Raw genomic sequence first — 24,520 nt, 5'->3', positions numbered from 1 at the left:
TATGAGCTGGTAGCCTCATTTTCACATACCACTCAGGCAGGGTTCTCCTTTATGTAGGTCTCCCAGAGACTATGGGAAGTTTGTATTACTTTCCCTTTAATTACTTTTATGCCTTCACAGATGACCTACTGGCCCTATCTCCAGACTGTCATCCCTAGTATCCTATCTCACTTCCAGCAAACAATCCACAGGAAAGGAGTCTGTGGAGAAACAAACAAACAAACAAGGCCCTAAAAGAAGGAACACTACTGTGAAGCTGTTTATTTACCCCTCTTTACAAGAAGGCGAAAGCTCACTGAATAGGATGGGTCATAACCTACATGAAACAAAAACTGCACACCCAGATCTTTACCTATGTAAAAAGGAATCATCTGGTACATAGGTCACACCTGGAGTAATGTCTCCTGTTTCTATAGAAACTGCAACAGATACAAAGAGCACAATAACACTATTTGACAGAGCAAATTCTCAGCTACAAAACATGATTTTTCATCACAGTCATCACCATTAGCTATGCATCTTCATCGGTAATGAACAAAAGCCTGAACGCCATGCTTGTAAAAGCCTCTACCAGTAGAGGTGACAGCTCTGCATGCCCATCTGGAACGTCACTTATCTTTCACATTGCTGCCGCTGCTGCTGAAATGCGCTACCCACTGACTCACTGTGCTCACAACCACTGTTTGGTCTCCATAAACGTTCAGCAAGTGTCAGTGACTTCCACGTCAGATGTCATTGTGCCAGACTGCCCTTCTGCTGCTATCTGTAGCATGGCAACAACATGCAATGGAATATTGGTGGGATGGTTCAACCCTTACTGCTATATCACCACCATCTGCCTCTGATACTGTGGACCAACATAGTAAAGCAAGAAGCATTACTTTCAGAGCAGCCCTCGTATAATCTATTTAATAAAAATGGATTTCTTGGTTGTAAGCTCAACAATTACACACTGATATTTGCCTGATTATGCTTGGATAATGATTTGTCAGTTAAGGCCCAGTACATGTAGAGATTAATTAACAGGAAATTCTAGCTGCTAACACACCATTTTTTTTTATTTTTTTTTTCCCCTCAAAAAAATATTTTGATGCTGCTCAGGGACAAGATTTGTTACCTTTCCTTCCATCTCATGTAACTTGTTGCTGCCCGTGTGCTAATTTAAATATTAGAGGGATAACAGAACTTGGCCTAAAGTATTTAAATCTAAGAACAGTATTGGAAACGAAGATGTGAAAACAAATACTTACTCAGTAACTGAACTCAAAGTGTTTCTCCTTCATATATTTGAGTCCTTGGTAAAAGGTGATCACTTGTTTCTGTTTCAATTTCATTAAACACTAGTGAGCTGAAATATCTAGCTCCAAGACTAGATGAGCCCCCTGCTGTTTTATGCAGGCATGAAACGAGAGCTGGTCAGCTACAAAATTCTTATATTAATCTGCTCTTCTAAGAAGGTTCTTCAGTTCACTGGAAATGCACTCTACAGATTGATCCTCCAAAATATACCGAGTAATTAATTTTCAAACCTTTTAAACCTTCCTCCTACCAACAGGTTGCTCATCTGGCTCGGACTGCTATGCATTTTGAAGCTTTCCGGAGGCATGTTATATATCCCCATTCCTGTTTATTTTCTTAGCATTCCTTGATAACATATATTTAGGAGGTGGATTCAGTCCACAGGTTAGACACTACATTTCACGTGCTTTCATGTAGATATCAACATACAGATGGTGCATAAACCCTTGGTATAAACCACACAGAGGTAGATGTAATAGCCATCAGATTCCAAGGGGGTGGTTCAACTGCTTGTACAGCGGTGTCTAATGTCATCTGAGACGTCTCCTATGACATTCAGCTCTGTGACATGAGTCTCTATGGCATTCAGCAGATATTGGGATGGTCAAGCCATACTTTTCTTCTTCACAGCAATTTAAATACTATTTCCTCTTAATTTCATCACGGATAAAGAAAACAGGTTATTCCTTCTGTCTTTGTAGGTGTTTTCTAGACACATAAAGACTTCAATTTCTATTAAGTATTCTCTTTATTTTTTAAAATACCTAACCATATCTGGATCTCCTGTAATCTCACATATTACATTTTCTACACTTCAGTCATTCTTATTAATCTTCTCCAGGCTTCTGTTGTACCCCAGCTTTCTTGAAGAATCCTACCAAAAATAGTCAGCTCAAGCCTTAGCAATGCATGTCAGATTCCTAGACTTCCAAGCAGATAACTCTAGTCTCTCTAGACTCACCAGGTATTTCCCATCCCGAACTTGGATAGGAATAATTAGTTGCATAGGTGTTGTATCTCAAAGCCAAAACATCCCAAGCCTAACAGATTTTCCACGAAAATATACAAATCAGAACATAGGAATTTTGGTCTTGAGAAGAAATTTGAAAGTGTGCTGACTATATCTGTCAGGTTCACTGGAGTGTTTTGGATTAAGTATCAGAATTAGGCACGAGGTTCTGAGAAACAAATGTGTTGATTCAATGGAAGTATTTGACATGAAAGTTTATAATTAATGAAGTTTAAAATTATATTTTAAATAGCTTAATTTTAAATTTTATAAATAAATATATTTTATAAATAAATAAATAAATATGTCTCCTCCTACTCCCTGATGTCTTAAACTCTGAGACATGAGGTTTTTTTTTTAATCTCCTCCACAAACTTGTTGAAAAGAACTGTTACAAATCTGAATACCTGGTCAGTTATACAGAAGTCTGCCCATAGTTTTCATTCTCTCTCATATTTCTCTAACAGCTCTTTGGATTTCTCTTCTTCCTGAATTTAACAAATCTCTTTAATCTCTGAATTACTTAATCATGTCATTACTGAGACATATCATACTGAACTGAAAGATGGCTTCAGACTGTCATAAAAACTTCCCAGATATAAAATTCTCTGTATACCATTGTTGTCCAAAAGGGATGTTCTAGAAAAGTATATCCAGTCCTGGGGAGGAGCAGATAAACCCTAGCTGACAAAGGTGATATTGGTTGTAAAAAGCAGTGATTTATGATCATAGTATCTGTTTACCTTGGAAAAAAAAAAAAAAAAGACATCAAAAAACAGCCTCCTATTCACAATGATAAACAAACCCAGCAGCAGTTAGAAAAACCCTCATAATACTTTCAATCCCAGCAATGTGTACATTTTGTACTGAAATATAACTCATGTTTCTGTGTACTTTGAAACAGATGCTGTGTCCATAGAGTGGGTGAAGTGATGCTTACAAACATCATAGAACTATGCTTCATTTGTTCTAGTGCACTGGGACAGACAGAAGAGCACATTTCTGTGGTCTGAAGAGGACAGAAAATCTGAAGGTCCCAATAGTACTCCCAAACTTGCTGAAGGCTTTCTGTGTTGCTTTAGTCTTGTCACACACAAACAGAAATATTTTCTATGCTGGTATCTAATGTTAAATGTCTAAATCAATGCTGCACTTTGTCACCTGAAGACATCCAATGCTGCGAGTTACCAGTAAATTGCATTCCATCTTCAAGGAAAAAAGAAGCAGTAAACCTAGGGATTACATTTTAGCACCTTACCAAACATCACAAAAGCATCAGCTATGTACACATTACATTATACCGACCAGTGCAAACAATAATAAAAAAAAGCCATGATTGTAAATTCTCTGTACAACAGCAAAACAAACATGCACAGAAAAGCTGTAGGAAGGTACTCATAAAAACAGTGTTTCTTAAATCTAATATGCCATAACATACTTTGGTACGATCAGTAAGCTTGTAGGCTACTCTTTTAAACTGATGATTCAGAGGTGAATGACTTCATATTTATTTAGATCATACACGTTTAGGCGTATGGTTAAGTATGACACACATGCACACAAAAGAAAAAGAGAAATGAAACAAGAAATGCTATTTCATGGACTCCTGCCTCCAGGCTTTATCGAGTCATTTCTTCGGCCACTCACACAACACAGTTCTAAGAATATATACAACAATGATTAATAAAACAGTAATTGTCATACAGAAGAAAATTAAACACTGAGTAGGCAAATGATAATACTTGCCTGTGGCAAAGACAACATTCTTGGACACCAGTCTATATTCCACAATGGAGAACTGAGGAAGTTCAATTCTTTCCACACCAGTGACCGCATTATCTCCACCTCTCCAGTAGAACTCTATGTCATCAGTCGTGTAGCCATCTGCAGGCCAAGCAGGAGAGCAAGTGAGAAACAACAGCAGACAGGAGCAGAGCTTCAAATACAGTACACATGGTCTGTCCTCTGAGGCAATGAAAAGAATCAGAACAGTTGGACCAGTGTATGAATTTTTGTTCTAAATCTCTCCTGAAGAGCTCCTGCATTACAGTCTGCACAGGAGTTTGAGGCAAAATACAGTGTTTTTTTTTTTTTTTTCCCCCCTATCATTCTCATATAATTCACACTAGGATTAATGGCCCTTATAAGACAGAAAATACCACCCATTATCACTTCCAGGGATTGCAGGCTGCAATCTGCAAAATCACAGATCAGTCTGATTTAAGACATCATACACATCTAGACTGCTAACAAGTGCATATTTACATCGGTAATCACCAGAAAAAATGTGGATTATTTCATAAATACAGACAAACATAGCTGGGGCAGATCTTTTCCACTCACACTGAAAGGTGTGAGTCACACTGTTTCCATTAGCTTCTGCAGTGGAGGACCCCAGCTGAATATAGAGCGTGTGCTAGCACACAGTCTCCAGCCAGTAGCAGAAATGGAGTAGAAGCCCTTGAAGTAGAAACATACATCTGAATATTGCAGTCCTAGGACATGACTAGGTGGAAAAGTGAGTCTGGTTCTGTGTGGAACCGACCTATAAACCATAAATGGGGCTGATTTAAGAGCCCAGGGTGTCCTGCAGCAAGACCATCCATGCATAAAAAAAGCGCACTGAAATAAAACAATATCACAGTGTTCTTCCTCTTTAAAATGAATCTGATTAAAATATGAATGTTCATTCTCTTGTGTTTACAATAAGCATCCAGTCAGTGGCTCTGTTAACTCAGGCTGGAACAAATTGCTGCAGTCTGTCCTAGACCTGTTTTCCTAGGATAAATCTTTATGTTTAAAAGGTTAAATAAATGAACAAAAGTACAGATGATAATTACTTGATTCACACCATGGTTATAGGCACCAGTGCAAATATTCTATATTTGTATAAATGGAAAAAACACCCCACATCTGTGCTAGGTTTTACGTGCATCTTTTTATGTACGTACAGCTTTCTATTTCGAGAGTACAGTTCTGCTCATCTAGCGGGTATCTTCTCAAGTCCATCATACAAGCTGCTGTGGTTGTGATCCTGAAATGCAAACACCAAATAGAATTGCTATACAGCTTGTAATCCTTTCTTTCTTTTTTTTTTTTCCTCACAGTGAGGACTCTTTGAAGAATAGCTTTACCATAATTAAGAATCTGGTCCATACTTTTACAATGAACAGCAGCTTACAACAACACTGACCTCAACAGAAACACTCACCGAGACTTACGCTCATGTGACCAGTCCCTTTGGGGCTCAATGAACCTATCTGCATATGCAAATATTTCAAAAACCTTTGTTGAGATTAAAGAATATGACTCTATATCAGAAAACATGAAGCGATAAAAGTCTGCTACAAATGTCAAAATTGTAAGAGCTGTGTTAATAACCGCTTTATTGGTTCTATGGCAACTGGAGAAAAGAAGCCTGAAACATTGAAAAAACATTGCAAGTCCAGCAAAATGCTTTGGTTTAAAGTTCAGTTTATTTTTCCAGCTTTCAAAAGTAAATTAAAAGAGATTTTGCAAAGAAATATCATATTGAATGTTAAGTTTTCCCCCAACTCACAATACATTTTTTGCTTTTTTACTTCCAGTGCAGGCAATTTAACACACTAATGATGAATTTTCAAGCCATTTCACTACTGATGAATCTGCATTTTTAATCCAGCTCTTCTATATCAAGAGTGTTAGCAACACACACACGCACGACCAAAACAACTTAATAAGAGATTCACACAGCATTTGGCCTTTCTTTTCAAATTAATGGATTAACATAATTTCATAACTTTCAGAAAGATGTAACTATGTGTGCTGGCTTGTAATTAACCTTCAGTGTATTTCAGAATATTGTTGAGTCATAGCCTTCATCATAAGTTTGTGGATTATCTCTTATCAATATCTTTTTAGTGCCTATATATAAATTTCACATTACTTTCTGGGCCTCATTAGGTCCGTTCTTTACTGACCCTTTTCTAATTTAAACAGGGCATGGACCTTGTACACAGTTAATTCCTGAAAAAATAATATTCTGGTGATAATTTATGCTAATAACACAGAAGGGAAAATGCATTAAATGTTCTTCCAAAAGATAGGACTCTCAGTGTTTTGTCCATGTGTTTTCTCTGTTCAAAACTTTCTCTTTCATCCCTTAGGCTTCTGAAATGACAGCCATCTAGTTTGGTAAACTGGTTTAAAATTCACGGGCAGTATTTGAAGATGAGAGAAGTAGTTAGGTGTTTTTATTCAACTCCCATGCAATAAAAAGCCCCCACATCTGTTTTTACTATAAATCAACTAGCATTTTGAGAAACAGAAGAAAAAAATGCTTATCCTTAGTGGATCACTTATTTCAGGTAGATAACTTCACATAATATCCAAGGGAACAGAGTTGTAATGTCTCCTACAACTATCTCACAGTACAATAGAAGTCACATCTCTATGACTGTGGAAGATGTTTTTGTAAGAAGGCATTCTAATTTCTTTGCATGGGGAGAGGCTGTTGCATGGGCAGAAAGGCAATGGGTAGGTCAAGCAACAAAAAAAAGCTCAAGGATATATTTTCATTTGTGTTCCTACCAGCAGACAGTGAGAAAGGCACATATTGGATCACTGTCCCTCTCAGCCCAGAGCAGGATTATGCCTTTGCCACTGCTGTACATTCTGTGTGCCCTCAGATTGCCCTTATATTAAGTCCCATGAGCTTTCAGGTATCAGGTATTGTATTACAGGATGACCTCAGGTCAACCCACCTCCAGCTGTCTGCTGGGAGATGCGCTGATTCTACACAAGAATCTGCACACTCCCGCTCAAGCACCTTTTTACACTACAGCAGAATGTAAGTTTTTAATTTCATAAATAACCAGTAAAAAACATACAAACAAAAAGATACAGTTAGATATAGAAAGGAATAGGTTTAGCACATTTACTCAAAGTAACTTGAGTGCTTAGAGGTCCCTTCTGAACGAACTTTCAAGCAACCAATTTTAACTTGCATGAATGCTCAACAGAAGCAAACGCTAATTGCTCAAGCTTGTGCATGCTACCAAGAAGAAAAGTTTTATTATTTATGGGATGGGATGCTTCCCCACACAGCAGGACAACAAGATTTCAAGAAGTCATCGTTACAGTAGTGACAGGGAAAGAATTACAAGCCAGATAAAGCTGCACACAGATGCACATGTATTTTGTTTGGAAGCAATAAACACAATATATTTTTAATTGTCAAAATTCCCCATTCTGATTATCTGTCCTCTGGATATAGCTTCTCTTACCTTCCCTGCTACTTTATCATAGAATCATTATAGAATCACAGAATCACAGAATGGCCTGGGCTGAAATGGACCATCATGATCATCCCCTGCTATGTGCAGCGTCACCAACCACCAGACCAGGCTGCCCAGAGCCACATCCAGCCTGGCCTTGAATGCCTCAGGGATGGGGCATCCACAACCTCCTTGGGCAACCTGTTCCAGTGTGTCACCACCCTCTGTGTGAAAAACTTCCTCCTAATATATAACCTAAACCTCTCCTGTCTCAGTTTAAAACCATTACCCCTTGTCCTATCACTATCCACCCTTGTAAACAGTCTTTCCCCCTCCTGTTTATAAGCTCCCTTCAAGTGTTGGAAGGCCACAATGAGGTCTTCCCAGAGCCTTCTCTTCTCTAAGCTAAACAAGCCCAGTTCCCTCAACCTTTCCTCATAGGAAAGGTGCTCCAGCCCTCTGATCATCTTAGTGGTCTTGGACTGATCACCTTTAATATACTGGTAGATTGATCAGGGATGCCATCTCTGATGCTCTAGGAGGTGCTGCACAAACATCTAACAGAAGAATGCTCTCTGTACCCCAAAAGGTTACAGTACAAATCAGTCTAAGTGATACAAATACATTTTATTTGACTGGGTCATAGTCCTGACAGATAATATGATCCTCTCTTCATCTTAATTCAGAAATACATTCATCCAAAAAAGAACAAAGTCCAGCTGCAACATCTGACCAATCACAACTAACTTTCCCATCTTGTGAATATCCATCCTATTTTTTATGTATCGGTGACAACTACATTATGCCTTCCATATAAAATAAACACATTCCTCCACTCCATTTATTTATTAACATTGTACTGCCTGAGAACAAAAAGTCTACATATGACAAGTATACAAGCAGTGGAAAGGACTGTTTTTAATCGTCCATCTATAATGCCATTGTTTCTGTTTTGGTCTATTATGAAAAAAATCATTGTACAGTCCTAAGTTTGTCTGTTGTTCTTAACAAGGTGGGAAAAAGTATGATACTCAAAGAAATTCCCCATAAACAAGTTATACTCCAAACGGCTACAGGCTACAGTCCCATTCCCTCATCTTCATAGACTTTTGCTGCAGTAGCAAGCTGTTTTTTTCTGAAGTAGACATAAAACTTGGATAACTGAAGGTCAAGCATTTCAAAAGTATGATAAATTCCGCATCATTTAGAAGAAAACGCAGAGCCCTTGTGGCCTAAGGATCACGTCTGCTACATTTCTTTTGAGGAACTGCTTCGCTCTGTGGATATTCTATAATTGGTTGCAACCCTCCAAAATTTCCTCTGTTATTCTCAGTGACCCCGTATTTTGTGGCACATAAAACTCCAGGTTCTGGTCTCAGCCCATAGGATGAATCACTGTATCCAGCCTGCACCTTGAGACCAAGGCCACCAGGATGCTCTCAAGCCACAATGCAAGAAGATAAGCTAGTGGTAGAGCAACATAAAACTCAGCTTTTTGGATTAGGAGAGCTAAGGGTTAGATATTTTCTTCCATCTGATCAAAGTGTTCTTTATTTTGCCAAGATTTAATTTCAGGCAGTAAATCTTCGTTGAGCAAATCAGCTGCTTCGCACTCAGCAAAATCTGACCACAAATACTGCATATTGTTTGAGAGTATGGAAAGAACATTGCTACACATGAGACACTGTTGAAATCCCTGCCAAACAAGTACAATCAAGTCAAGTGTTTGGATATTTCCATTTTGCAGAACAGGAAGCTAGCTTATTCAAATATAGTATAACAGAAAATCCTTATCTGGATGACTCCAAATATTTTTAGAGTGCAGCAGAGATACTTTTATACATTATTATGACCAGAAGAATTCTAAACTCCATTATTTTTTATTACTTTGCTTTTGGGGATGATTCTTGAGATGCAGTAATGGAAGCAATAATATCTTGCATCTTTTTTTGATATTTAACTACCTGTGAAAAGAAACCTATGCTTGCAGTTTTCAATGTTGCATATAAAGTACTCAAAATGAAAAGCTCATTTTGCTTAATTTTAAAGACGTTTCCTGAACGTACTAAGCTTATTTGATACTTCTTACCAGGTTGAGTCTGTTTTTATTTTGTCTTGTTTTAATTTTGCCTATAGACATATGGGCTATAGCCCATGCATAGCTAATAGGAGTTAGAGGTGATTGACCAAGACCCAAGTCAGATAAAGAGTTCACTCACTGATAAAAAAAAAAAAAAAAAAAAGCAGGTAAAATGCTGATACTGTAAATCTAATCCATCTGCAGCACATTTCAATTCTCATTCATTTCTATACTTTGTCCCGCAATTAAAAATGCAAGAAGCTTCCTATGATGGAAACAAAGTTTACATTGCCAAAGACTCGTTCTGCAGGTATGGTATAAATCACCAGAGCATATGGAATTGACCTGTCCAAAGAAAGGAATTTTTTGATAACACTGAGTGTTCCATCAAGTTTTTTTGCTTGTTTAATTACGTACATTTCTTAAGGCAGGGATTTTTTGGCACTCTTATTCATAAAAGTTATGATAGAAAACAAAGAAAGCACAGATCAATCCTAAAAAAAGGTAGAACACAGGATAATGTAAGGACATTTTGTTGCTCTGGTTTGAAATATAAAACACTGTAGTGTTGATCCCTGTTTGAAAGAATTGCTGAAGGTACACAGAGTCATGGTCTTAACAGCGACCGAATCCATTTAACCAGAACTGTTTGTAGCTTTCTTTCTCTTTATAGAGAACATATGCACACACATTCAAACCTACTGCCTCTATTTTGAGCAAAATGTTCAGGTTTACAATTAATATTTGCCTTTCTGCTTCATGTAGCCACCGGGCTTTTCCAGACATGGCAGCTCTACATAAACAGATAAAACCTGACTGAGGATGCTTCTGGCAAAATTAAGAAACATTGACTGTGTCATTTATTTTCTACGGGCATCTTTCAGAGTTGCAGGAAACGTTACATAATATGCTGCACACTGTTTGTAATAACCTTGTACCAGGAAACAAATATTAACAATACATAACAATGGCTGTGAAATCTTCATCACGAAAGTACAGACCTGAGGCCATAAAGCACCGTTCCATCTGGATGAAGGCGAATCATTCGGTTCTTCACAGTAACGCCATGCACAAATGATTTCTTGTCATTTAAGAAGTACGTGTCAGGCACCCAGAGTTGATCTGCCACTCGATTATCAAGCGTCAGGTTGAGAGGTATGCCAGCATATGCCAATCTCTTATCTCTCCAGTACTGTTGAAAATACATAGTCAAAGTGTAATCCTGGTAAGAAGAAACAGAAGTACAATAAATAGTCAATCATTCTTGGAATAACCAGAAGAAAAAAAGATTTTTCTGTCACTTGTTTACTTCACTGCTGCTTTAATATTTTTTTATATTTAAAAAAAAAAAAAAGCTTAATCAAAATATTAAATATTCCTATCAGCTACTAGATGATTCTAATAATTCAAGTATCATTCTTGTCTAAGAAAGATTTCCAAAACCTTAAGAAATGCAGCTCTTATTTTTATCTTTTGCCTTTTTCCTCCTTTTCTTTCATGTAGGCCCCAAAATTACCTAAAATGATGATGTCTGTGAAATGATAAACAATGTAACAGAAAAATACAGTAATTTTCCCCATTTTCAAAACTGATAGATGAACTGAAAAACATTAGAATTATTTGAAAACAATATTCAAAATCATATTCTAAAAACTAGTTGCCAAGAGTTGCTTATTTATGTGCCTTAGTGAGAGGCTGCATCTGGCAGAGAAACAAAGGTTTTCTCATCAACAGGTGACATCTAATACATACTAACATCAGTGTTTGGTTTTCATAATTTTGCCAGTAGAGGTCTATGGGGTCAGCTGTAAGTTGTGATCACTAAAGTAACTTAACATCCCAAACACGGATATAGAAACCTAAAAGATTCAGCCTGAAAATATGTCAGCTTTTTCAGAACATGCTAACTTTCTTAGGTCTTGTTATGATAATGCTCTAGAAGTCTTAGACAATATGCCTCATTTATGCTACGATCAAAACATATAAAGATGCATGGGAACACTTCCAAGTTCAGTGTCAGCAAAGATGAAAATCACTTGAAACAGAAAGATTTCCTGTTTGAAAAGAAAAATCTTTGTTTTTTTTCCCATGTAGTTTTCAAGGCATGGAAGAACATTTTCATTTTTACAAAGGTTGTTTAAGCAACAACTGAAAGAAATACACAACTAAACATAATACATTGTGTACAGAAATGAATGCTTAAAATCAAAGAAAACATTGCTCTGAAGTCTAATAATATTGCTGTATTTAACAGTGATAGAGATGGGATAGTAAGTACAGGTCATTAAAACTCTGATTTTCAAATTAGAGAAGTGCTTTAAATGATAAAACTCTTCCCAAAACAATGAGAAATTTATGCCATCTCCAAACACTTTTAAATATTTAGCAGCAGGTGTGCAAACCACAGGATACCTGCATTTGCATCTGGTTCTACAAGCTGGTGATACAAAAGCCCTCAGGCTTGTTGCTTGTTTGGGAAAAGGCTGCTTGGGGTTTTTAAGTACAACTGTTGGGAACAGTCCATTCCTGTAATGGGTCTCATGTGGAGACAATCCAACTTCAGGCAGTGATCCGACTCCGCTCCCCTCAGCCCCTAAAGCCTCTTCTTGAAAGCAAATGAAACTCTAGCACACCTTTCGCTCTCAGAGCCTTTGCATTGTTTATTCAGTGATTCATTCTCTCTAATGAGGTAGCTGCTATAGCTTTAAGAAATCAATTTTAATTGCTTAGCAAATAAATCATTATAGTTATCAAGGGCAAGCTGTTCCTATTTTAACAAACATCTGAAAAGAGAGGACCAGGGATGGGAGAAAGCAGCCTGTGTGGAACTGTGCAAATGGGAGCTCATCCTTTAAAACCCAGATCTAAGATGACTGCCCAGGAGTACATGTGGCAGTGCTTGTTGGGGGCTCTCTGCAGTGGGACTCACTGTCAGTGCTCATCAACCAAGCACCACTCGTCGCACCTGCCCTGCTCCATTAGGAAGAGCGTAGCCCTTCTCAGTTCCATGCAACCAGCTCGTTGACACTGATGTACTGGGATGAGCATCCTCCACCAGTTTCATTTTGGGCTTCACTGAAGCTTGTTTCTACTAACATTTTGAATTTGCTGTGTGTTTGAGTTTTATAACATTTGCAGTCTGATATCAAGAAAGCTGTAGACATAAAGCTCACTATGTATAAATGTACAAAACACAAGATAGAAATAAAGAAATAAGGTGTCTCCGTACGTTATTGAAAGGAGTGTACCTAGATGGCTCTAAAATGTAACAGAAGCAGTACATTTGTACACAGAAGAGTTTTAGGCTAAGTTCCTTTTTCCTTTGAAATAAACAATACATGCTAACAGCTAATGAATGGATCAATTAGCTAAGTAAAATATGTGCAATAATACAAGCAATGAGATTCCCTCATTTTATTTATTTAACCAAAGTTTACTGTGGCAGGGAACAACAGAGAAAGGAGTTTATGAATTGAATGTGAGCCATGCTTGTTCACCGTCACTCTTCTTCTGATAGCTTATAGCTACAAAAGCAGCAGCAGCAAACATATTAGAACAGTGCTGAAACTATCTGGTTGCACAAGCAACTATAAAGTGAGCAGGCAGGTCCAGCTCTTTAGGGCAGCTCTACCAAACTTAGTACTGGAATCTAAGTGTATTAAAACCTACAAGGATGTCATACTTTGCCTAGCTAATTTGCAAGGTTCTGTACCCATGAAGGAAATTTACTCATTTTTCTGGACTCCGGATGAAAATGATGAAATGGTTTGAACATGGAGTGAAAAAAAAAATGCAGGTAACATTTTTCAGGTAAAATGAGAAAATGGATTTTTACTCCTAGGTAAGTAGCCTAAAAAGTTTATTTAGGATCACCTTCTTTCAGGGATGCTTATGATGACTAGCCCTGATATAGTGGTCAAGAAGGTAGATGTCTAAAGCCAGAAGAGATTAATCCCACCACAGCTTCTGTCAAAGATGATATAGACTTGCCAGCTTTAGGAAATTCTAACTACTGCACAGAGCAGCAGTCAATTGCCTCAACTGCAAAGACCTTCATAAATCATATTTTTTTCCCCCTACAATACCACAACACGTTCAAGGTCCACCTTTCCCCCTCTCCAGTTCTTCATACTAATAGATAAGTCAGGTCAAGAATGATAAAAACAAGCAGCAGCAACAACAAAATAACATAGAAAGTCCTGACAGAAGGATAAACACAATGTTTCTGAAGTACATCAAAGATTTTAGTTTCAGTATTAGGAAAAAACTTTTCACCGAGAGGGCAGTGAGGCGCTGGCACAGCTGCCCAGAGAAGCTGTGGTGCCCCATCCCTGGAGGCGCTCAAGGCCAGGTTGGATGGGGCCCTGGGCAGCCTGAGCTGGTGGGGGGCAGCCCTGCCCATGGCAGGGGTTGCGGTTGGGTGGGCTTTAAAGTCTCTTCCAACTCAAACCATTCTATGAAATGTCCTCAAAATGGGTCAAGCTTGACTGCACAGGCAACAAAATATTTATTTTATGTATAAAAGACCACGGATCATTGTACTGCAGTAATGAAGTACACGCAGTAAGGAAAGACACAAATACAGATACATTGTTGTTTTTCCAACACAGCTTCCCTTGGGAAAAAACAAAAGAAAAAACTCAAATAGCAGATTATACTTGGAAAATAATTTAGATACAATGGTAAAGAGGCATCCAGCACAATTTAAATAGATCATAATATAGCTATTTTTCATGAGCATTATCTATGATTTCCAAATATCTTAAGCAAGAATTATATACTCACAAATATTATAGAAGCTATGTTCAAATAAATGTTTAAGTCTCTCCTACAAGGTATCTGTCAGGTTGAACATACCTTGTACGAAGTACAGCTATGACTTAACTCACTTCAGACAGGCAGAAACATTGTACTATACTCCAGAACAGCACCTTACTGCACTAACCACTAATTAACTGTCAATACTAATACAATGCAGTATTAAAAACAAACCTGTTTGCGTACCAGTACAGCGTTGCCTACCTTTAGCTTCTCTGTCCTCCACTCAATAAGAAGGAAAGAAAAGATTTAAATGTAGTTTGTTCATCAAAATAAAATTAAAAGCATTTTAACAGAAATTGGGATCTGAAATGGATCATCACTGTTCACAGTTTGTTATGTATTGAGAATGTTGAAGTTATCCATTAGCTGTTAAAAGGTTTCTTCAAAATGACTGCTCAACAGAACACTATAATTAATAATTATGATGGAACACTATAAATATGTCAGTTAATCAAAATAAATTATTAATTCAAAATAAATGTATTGAAAATTACTAGAAACATAAGAAAGAGTTATCCAAAGAAAGAGTTATTCAATTTCTTGGAAGTACAGTCTTACATACACTTGACAATGCAGATTCCTGTCTTAGATTTGCATTTGGATGTAAATTCACATTGTTGTTTTCTTCACCAACAGACACTGTAATTATTAACATCAGCTAATAGACGATTTATTTATTTATTGCTGACTTAAATACTCATTCAGTGCATAAAAGGATGTAAGAAAATCCATGCCTTAGTTTCCATATAAGTCAAAGGTACCTTCCTTCACGTTCCATATAATTCCAAAAATTAGATATGGCCACTGCAGTATAAGGAGCTATTTTAGAAGCACTGATGATTGAGTTACTTTCTTTCCAATAAGTCCGAAGTGAATTGCAAAGCCAAACTCATGAATCCTATGCACGACAACACAGCTGTAAATCTGTTCCCCCACTACACAAAGAAGAGACCTGAGAAATAGTTCATGCACACATTAATTCAGTTACAGTTAAACATGAATAATAAAGACATTCAGAATTGCTAGCCTTAAGAAAACAGAACTCACCAGCAATACTATTCAAGTGTCTGAGCTCATCACTTAAACGTTTTCTCTGAGATTTCAAAGTGTTCTAAAAAGTTAAAAAATATTCACGCTATAGAAAAACATTATCCATTATATTTTACCTGCTGACAATTTGATTTTCCCCAATCTAAACTGTATATTACTTTGTCAGTTGTCAGTAAATGCCTATTGTTCTGCAAAGCCTTTCACAAGAGAACTTTCTGGTCAGAACCTTGCCTGAGACTGGTGTTAGTAGTTCATGAGCAGCTCGAGTGAAGGAGATGGACACATGCACACAGACACACACACACACACCCTCCACCACCAAAACATCATCTTCTAACATTTTGTGGTCTCCCTGTTGTTATATTAAAGATTCATCTCACCTATGAGATCCTGATTCAGACTTCTGTCCAACACCACTTGGAAACCCTACAATAGCGACAGGTGGAAAACATGGCATGTTTTCTCTACCACGTGGACAAAATATTCTTCTGTTAAGAAAGTACAGTGTTAAGGTATCTCAGTTATACTAGTTTTGCTTTGATCCTATGTATATCCATGTTATCTTCATATCCCTTATACCAAATGGCCATTATTTTTTCCTCACTTCTACTGAAGCACAGGGAGTTATAGATAAGTATAGGAAATATTTAGCCTTGAAGAGCCCATTTGATGCTTCAAAACGTAGTTTTCTAAATAAATAAATGATAGCCTGCATCGCTCTTGTCCTCTCCCAGCCTTTGGCACAAGAGTTCCCATCTCCAAAGAACCAGTTTCCCCCACCGAGCACCTCTTGGCACTCTGAGGAGGTTGCCATACCAACCAGCACTGGGCTTTCTGCACACATGGTTGACATAGCAACCAGCCCCAGCAGCATTCTCCCCAGCTTTCTGGGGAGAAGTGCTGGTCACTATCAGAAAGGAGAAGCTTCTGGGCAGGAAGAAAAGGAGTAATCAGGCAGTGTTCACCTATAGCTGCCCCACAGCATGTTCCTGCTGCAGCCATGGGAGCTTACCCTTTAAAAGATGGACACTGGCTTCTCCCTTTATTTGTGCCTCCGCACGCAATAAGTTTGTGGGGATGCCATCCTAGTCTTGGGATGCTCTTTTTATCCAGGCATCAGAGCACACTAGCTGCCAAGAGAGCAAGCGCTTGGCTAGAACTCTAGCAGACAAATATGGAGACAGAAATAAGGTTCCTGCAAATATTTCAGTTCAAGGACATAAGTCAGCGTAGACTGTTTTCTTGTTCTATCTAATTCTTCACAGGTAGGGGGAAGAGTACTTAGAATATTCTTTCTCTGATTCAGAGTACCATAGGTCTCGATACCAAATACTTTTAAGTAACCAGGAGTTTCTATTCCCAAATGGCTGATCAAAGGAAAGCTAACATACACAAAAAGTTTACAGATTGGTGATATAATACCTTCTGATATGCTGGCAGAAAGCTAGCTAAAAGAAACATACTACACCCCTCCAGGGCTGCCCAAGATTGTGTGGTAAACTGCAATCAAAACCTACTTGATAATGGACAGCTGAAACATAAAAATCACCATCTGAGGGAGTTCTCTAAAAGCAAACAAACAAACAAAAACTAAACCATGTAGGGAAAGAATAAGAAATTTCAAATGTTTATATTATACACCCAAAAGATGAGATTAATTAATAATATATACACACACTCTAAAAAAAAAACCCCACTTATCAGAATGAAAAAAAAAAAATGAAGCTAGGCTTAGCGGAACACTGAACCTTTTTCATGCAGAGCCAATTTATTTATTTTAGAGCTGACAAGACCTCAAGAAAACAGGTACATTTAATTGCACTAATTGAAATCCTGCTAACAACCTACAGGGAGGAAAAAATCAACCTCTATCAGCTGTCAGCTGATTCCCACAATTGAAGCAGCTGACCTTACAAAGATGGGAACTGACAGGTAATGGAGTGTTCCTCCTACACAGTCATGGGATGTGCCACCACTGAGTTACAGAACTGAGCTAGTGCCCTAAAATCTTAAAGCTATGGGATTTCTTGCCAGCTATGAGATAGGAGCAGAGATTAAGAATTTGGGATCTCTTCGGTACTCATTTTAGAGAATGTCACACTTCTATGTTATTCTTTCCAGAAATACGTCACATTATAGCTCTCTTTGACATTACCTGAAATATCAGTAAAAATCTGAAGGAAAAGTGAAATAAAGAAAGCTCTACACATTGACACTACTTATCATATTTCTTCACTACCTTCTGCTGTATATCTAATGCCTTTAGTGTCTGTTAAGTGTCCCAGGACAGCAGTGATAGAATTACTAACTACCTCCATAGCTGTACGTACACAATTGCATTTATGGTCACGGTATTCAAAAGACATAACTCCATGCTATTCTTATTTGCTATCACTGAACATGAAAACCATCTAAAGCCATCTTCAGTGTAAGCCATATTTCAGACTGAAAATTCTGCAGTCTTTTTTCCACTACGGAATTGTCAAAAGACCTTTTTAAAGAAACTTCAGAACTTGTGTGATATTTTTTTAATCACCCCAGAGTTAAGAAATAAAACAACACTATATTTAGGAACCGAGGGCTAAGGAAAACATGCACTTGAATGAAAACTGAAATACATGTCTGTTCTCATCCACACTTTTTGTTTAAAAAAAGGAATATTTACTCCAAAACATCTTAAATTTTCTCACCTCCAAATCTATTTGTTTTTCTGCCTTGGGAACCAGCCAGTCTCACTGGTGCTAAAGCATCAAGGCTGATGCCCAAATTTCTACTTGCCGTCTGTGATTATCTGAGCCACCAAATATTCTTAGAGGAAATCCTGTTCAAGAAAGGCAGTATTAACAAAATGCCATTTGAGAAAGTGAGTGAGAACCTACCGGCCATCAAATGATTTTACAATGCATAACTTGAAACATTCTCCACGTACATATCAATACTGCAGCACATGCTGTGTGGCTGTGGTGGGCTCAGAGGGCACCCACAGACCTTACTGTCCCCAGCCTGCCCAAGCCCCCATGTTACCGCAGGGCCACCAGCCTCTGCCCCAAGAAGGCCACAACAGGGTCAGTCTGCAGCTCCTGAAGGCCTGTCCTGCCTGGCCATGGCCTCCATCAGGGACCAGCCATGGGCTCATGTCCCATCCTGACCTTGGCCTGACTGTCTCCAGGGGCTGCTTAGTGCTAAAGCTGTCCTGGTGCCTTCAACTATCTGCTCCTGCTCATGGGGGCTATGGGACTGGTCTTGGCTGCCAGGGCAGAGAAGAGGTGTTCAGGCTACGTCCGTTCTGTCAGACCAGTTACTTACATTCCAGCTTCCCTGACTTCATGATTTCACCCTATCAGTAATGTTAAGTCCAATTTCACATTTTGCAATTGGGATGCGTAGGAAGTCAAAAGGAAAACAATGCTTTTTCTAAAAACTCATTACTGCAGGTAGGATAAACAGATCATGTGACAGCTGTACTCTTAAAACTTGCTAAAAAAATGCAAAATGTTAGTTAAAAAAAGACAAATGCTGCATCCAGAAGAAATACTGCAAGCATACGTGATATTCAACCCCCACACGAACTTCTTGCTGTACAGATGCTTGTGATAGAAGCGGAAAAGAAAGTGTACCCTGCCAGTGCCCTTTAAAAAATTAGGCTGAGAGATTTTAAAGGAAAATGGCTTGCTGAGGGGATGTTTCCCCTCCTGCATGTGATCTGAACACTCTGCAAAGAGCTGCTAATAGCTTTTGTAATTAGGGAAGCAAGATGTATCATTGCAGAAATAAGTAAGGAGGGTTTCAAGCTATGCTGTTGCCCAACTTCTGAAGCCACAAGCAGAACAGCCTAAGCAATCAGCATGAAACGCATATTTAATGACTGATCTTCCAAACTTCCAGTTTTAATACCGTGGCTTTTTAGAGCAGAATTCTCTGATGACAGCTGACACTCCCAGGGGTTTGTATCTACTTTGAACACTTAGAGCAAAACTGATCCTGCTGCGGATTGTATGTTGGTTACTTTCCCCTTCATCTATCTACAGTAAAGATACTTTCCACCAGGCTATTTTCTGACACCAGCACATATGCGCAGTACAGGATACCTGCACAGAGGAACATTTGTGAATGCATCCTGCAGTGTTTACTTCAAGTGACCAAATGCAGAAAGCACTAGATATGTACACAGTACCAACTGGAAGGACAGAAAGTGGATATTCCTATTTCCCTGGGATCTTTGTGAACATATTGAGAACTTTGTTTTTGGTCTACATATTTCCCTTACACAAACAGTTTTTCCCTCACTAGACAGTTAATCTGCTGTCTGTTAACACTTTTCCTACAGAAAAATTACTTGCATACACCTGAGCTAAGTGGATGTGCTGATTTCAGTGACACTCCTCAAATGCAAAATAAGTCCAGTTATCGAACAGCTGGATTCTTCCTACCACAGGTACAGCCTATAAACACTGTTCAGTTAACTACCTAATTCATACGCCATTGTCAGATACCTCAGACACAGCAAAGCGCATTTAGGAGGCAAGAAATCATTTTCCCCATTAGGCCTTTGGGTGACCAGAAGAAGCATTAGTAGGGTGTGTTATACGATGTTGCTTTCAGCCTGAGATTAGTATTCTGCAGAGCACTTCCGTTACAATAATCAGATGGCCTCCTCAAACATGACAATTATATTCTTGATCCTACCTCTGCTCTTGTTTCAGCAGTGCTTTTTCATGCTGGTAGTAGAACCAGTCTCTCAGACATGAGTGTGGGGATCAAAGGTTTAGATACAACTTTTGGAACAGACTAAGTCTGTGTAGCTAAACAAAGTTCAAATAAAGCTGCTGGGACTATAAAACTGGAAGTGAAGAGAAGGGGGTTGAATTAAAATGCAGAAAAAAAATCTGGCTTTGAGTGATGAATCATAAAGGGCTGAAATAATAAAATATTTATGTCCTTGAGATAGAGAGGAGATGGAAAAACTCATTTAGGACAAAAATTGAGCTCATCTTAAGCTCAAAAATACTATTTAAATATAGCGTAGCAAAATAAGCAACCAGCAGCTACTGAAATGCTACAATAAAATAAAGGAACTAGGATAACTAGTTGGAAGTGAGAACACTGATGTAATATGAACATCAGAGATTTAATAGAAGCAAGCAATTAGTGAGAACACATAACACAAAACAAACTATATAGGAAAGAAAAAGAAAGATATTGATAAAGAAAACTTTGCATATATGATTTGCATGGATTAAAACTCCAGGCCTACAAAAGTAATAGAAATAAATTGCCACTGCCTAATCAAGATGACAACAGTGTCAGTGAGGTGCCAAGAGAGATCTAAGAGGCAGTGAAAAAACAAATCAGTAATTAAAAACTTCAGTCACCCTCACATAGGCTGGATAAATGTCAGGTTGGAGTGTGATACAAGGCTAAATGATACCACTGATGACTGATTCATCGAAGAGTTTTTGGTGAAACTTGAAACAAAACAAGATTTGGTCATGAGCAATGCATAAGTCGTGGGTCAAAAAGCTGCTAGAGACTGCTTATACCATAACCCTGATGGAATTAGGAAATAATCTTTTAAAATGAAGAAAAGTCTAAAGTTTTGTGAAAATAATATTTATTTTCAAAAAGTAAATCATATAAAAATTAAGAAACTTGTTTCCAAATTGAAGAAAAGATTGTTTACAGTCATCATAACATGGGCCTCTGTATATAAAAAATTACTTTTGAGTGAAAAACAAAGAATGATTGAAATTTCACAGCATAATTGAGATTCAAAAGGACCTCTAGAGATCACCTAGTCCAGCCTCCGCTCTCCAGGAGGGCCCTCTAGATCATACTGCACATATTGCTGAAGTCCAGGTAGACAACATCTACTGCTCTCTTCTCGTCTGTACAGTCAGTTGTCCCATCACATAAGGCAATTAGGCTGGTTAAACATGATTTCCCTTTTGAGAATCTATGCTGAGTACTCCTGACCACCTTCTTGTTTTCCACATGCTTAGAGATGGCCTCCAGGATTAGTTGTTCCATCGCCTTTCCAGAGATTGAGGTGAGGCTGACTGGGCCTTCCTTCTTGCCCTTTTTGAAGACTGGGCTGACATTTGCTTTCTTCCAGTCCTTAGGCACTTATCCTGATTGCCGTGACCTTTCAAAGATGAGAGTGGCCTAGCAATGATGTCCAACAGCTCTCTCAACACTCATGGATACATCCCAAAAGAGGCATGGACTTGTGGATGTCAAGTTTGCCTAAACGATCTCTAATGCAATCCTCCTCAACCAGGGAAACTCCTTCTCTCTCCAGACTTTCTCCCTGGTCTCTGGGGACAGGTTTTCCTGAGGGCTGGTCTTTGTAGGTGAAGACTGAAGCAAATACAGCATTCAATATCTCTACCTTCTGTGCATCTGCTGCCATTAGAATCCCTGCTCCATTCAGTAGTGTGCCCCCACTTTCCCTAGTTTTTCTCTTCATATTGATGTATTTGAAGAAACCCTTCTTGTTGTCCTTGAAATCCCTAGCTAGATATAATTCCAAATAGGCCTTGGCCTTCCTCATCACTTTGCATGCTCTAACAGTGTCCCTGCATTCATCCAAGCAGCCTATCCTTGATTCTACCTCCAGTATTTCAGTTAAATAATTTTATTATAAGGGAGAAGACACATTCAAAAATATGTAGTCACATTTAAACAAGAAGAAACAAATAAGAAAATAAACAAAAACCAAACAAACAAAACCCTAAAAACCAAGCCAAAACTACATGAGTAATAATATGCTAAGGGTTTATAAAAAATCATCAAATGGTCTTAAAGAAAGCCTTGTAGAACAACAAAGCCATGGATTAATGACCAGATAAACTACAAGAAACAAACATCAGAACCTAATAGTCAGTTTTCACAAGTGCAGAGGTCACAAGCAGACCTGAAAGGGGTTCTGTGCAGGGCTCCATTCCAGTCATTATCCTCATAAACAGAACAGACAGGGGATGCACATTAAGCTATTTATATTTGCTACAGTATTTCTCAGAACTGTAAAAATGAAAGATGCAGAAGGATAGCAGCATTCTGAATGCTTGGTAATTATAAAGATAAAATTCAATACTGATGGAAAGGGAAGCAAATAGTGAAAAAAGTAATCCTAATTACAAAAAGAGTAGTAGCTTCTGAGCTAACTAAGACCAAAAAAAATGTTGGGTTATCAATCAGCAGTTTTATGAAGTGATCAGTTCTGTATCTTGTGAATTCAGAATAAGCAAACAGGATATCAAGGCTGTTTGGAAAAGAAAAAAAAAAATCATTGTACCACAACTTTTCTGTGAATTTACATACTAAATACTGAATGCAGTTATGGTTCTCATCCCCAGCAGGGCAGAGCATAACAGTGTCCCAAGAACTGCCAGAAAGGATAATGAAAGCTTCAGAACATGTCCCACATAAAGACAGAACAAAACACAGAAGGACTTCTTTGCATGGAACTGAAGCAGCTAGGAGGAACATTGTAGATATTTGTACAAAGATCAGTGTTGTGAAAGTGAACTGCAGAATCGCAGAGTCACAGAATCACAGAATTTCAGGGGTTGGAAAGGACCTCGAGAGATCACTGAGTCCAACTCCCCCAAAACTTCCACATTTGTAAAAAACAAAGGGCAGCAGAAGGAATTACCAGATGTCGAGTTCAAAACACGTGAAAGAATACTCTTTTTCTTCATACATATGCATACGGTTGCATGTGTTTAAACTGGGCAACTCTTACCCACTACTTGACATCAGAAATATGCAGAGGTCTCAGAAACCCTTGAGCTGTTGTATAGTTTGATGCCAAGCGAATATCAAAGACATACCATGATTTAGTCTAGTCCTATTCGTCCATTCTTCTTAAGCCTTCACCGTTGGTGAGAGTTGGAAATAACATACCAAGATGAACTTTTGGTCCAAATCAACAACATGGCTCTTATGTCCCTATCTTCCTGAAGTACTCTATTGAGTCAGTTAGGATTCTGCTGCATTGTTTGTGAGCTGGCATGATTGTTCCATGGTGTTAATAAGCATGCTGTCAGGGCTGACAACTCGCTGTTCCAGGGTGAATGGAAGTAGAAACTGTGACCTGGAACACTTACACAATTCATTTTTCATTCAGCTGCATATGAAGATAGTTTTGTACATGAGATTTTTGCAAATAGCATAAATATGCCAATGTAGAATATTTAACTGCCTGTCAAAATTCAGAAATTATTATAGAGTTGCTTCTTTAATGATGCTGAGTGATAGTTATGTTCATTTTAATTTGTCTAGCATCTGCTCCTGGCAAATGTAAGCAGATGCATCTAATTATTACCTTTCGATACTTGTATATGCATAGCACAAATACGATCATGAAAAAATTGGATTTTGTGAAGTAGAGGTAAAATGCCTTCGAAGCAAACGACGCGGTAATGAATCAGATAGCTAAAATATCTATTTTATAGCTGGGAAGTTAGCAAATAAACACAAGAGATACATTATTCAAAGTGAAAATACTGTTTGAAGATGTAGATATATTTAGTCTATGTGAAATTTAAATTAGCTGGGAGCTTGAAGCCAGAACTGTGTTCTTTCCAATTTATGTTGATTGATAAGGCTAATATTCTTGACCTTATTTTCCTACTGCAACACCATTCACATTTTATTTAAGTGATTTTTTTTAATTGGCTAAAACCCCAAGTAAACTGCATTTTCCCTTTTCAGCACAACACAACGAATAAAGACAGATTTCTGGTCTCCTTCAGGAGATGGCAGTTTAGCTCCGAATACCCCGTGGCTCTCTTCTCCACATCTGTCTCCTCAAAATCCTCCAACCTTACAGCTCCTCATACAGCCCCTCCACCATCGTCACCCACGTGTGCAGCCCCTGATTTAGGGTTAGCTGTTAGCAGCACAGCTCTTGGACTTGGCTGCCTTGCTCCAGGACAATGCAGCACCCAGCTGGCTGCTGCTACCATGCAACTGCCCTGCAAGCCTACAGGCAGGCCTCACTGT

General features: G+C 38.3%; 1 protein-coding gene across 1 annotated transcript in view; it reads right to left on the bottom strand.

Moving 5' to 3' along the window:
- Window positions 1-24,520, bottom strand: part of GABRB3 (gamma-aminobutyric acid type A receptor beta3 subunit) — a 109,882-nt gene that overhangs the window by 17,419 nt on the left and 67,943 nt on the right. Inside the window, exons 4-6 of the mRNA NM_205346.3 lie at window positions 10,645-10,865; window positions 5,260-5,342; window positions 4,055-4,192 (exon numbers count right to left, since the gene is read on the bottom strand). Coding sequence (NP_990677.1) covers window positions 4,055-4,192; window positions 5,260-5,342; window positions 10,645-10,865 — 442 coding nt within the window. The remainder of the gene's footprint in view (window positions 1-4,054; window positions 4,193-5,259; window positions 5,343-10,644; window positions 10,866-24,520) is intronic.

The sequence above is a fragment of the Gallus gallus genome, chromosome 1, assembly GCF_016699485.2.
Source record: "Gallus gallus isolate bGalGal1 chromosome 1, bGalGal1.mat.broiler.GRCg7b, whole genome shotgun sequence".
In the NCBI taxonomy this organism is placed as follows: domain Eukaryota; kingdom Metazoa; phylum Chordata; class Aves; order Galliformes; family Phasianidae; genus Gallus; species Gallus gallus.
The sequence above is the reverse complement of the archived record's forward strand: the minus strand, read 5'-3'. Positions and strand labels throughout refer to the sequence as shown.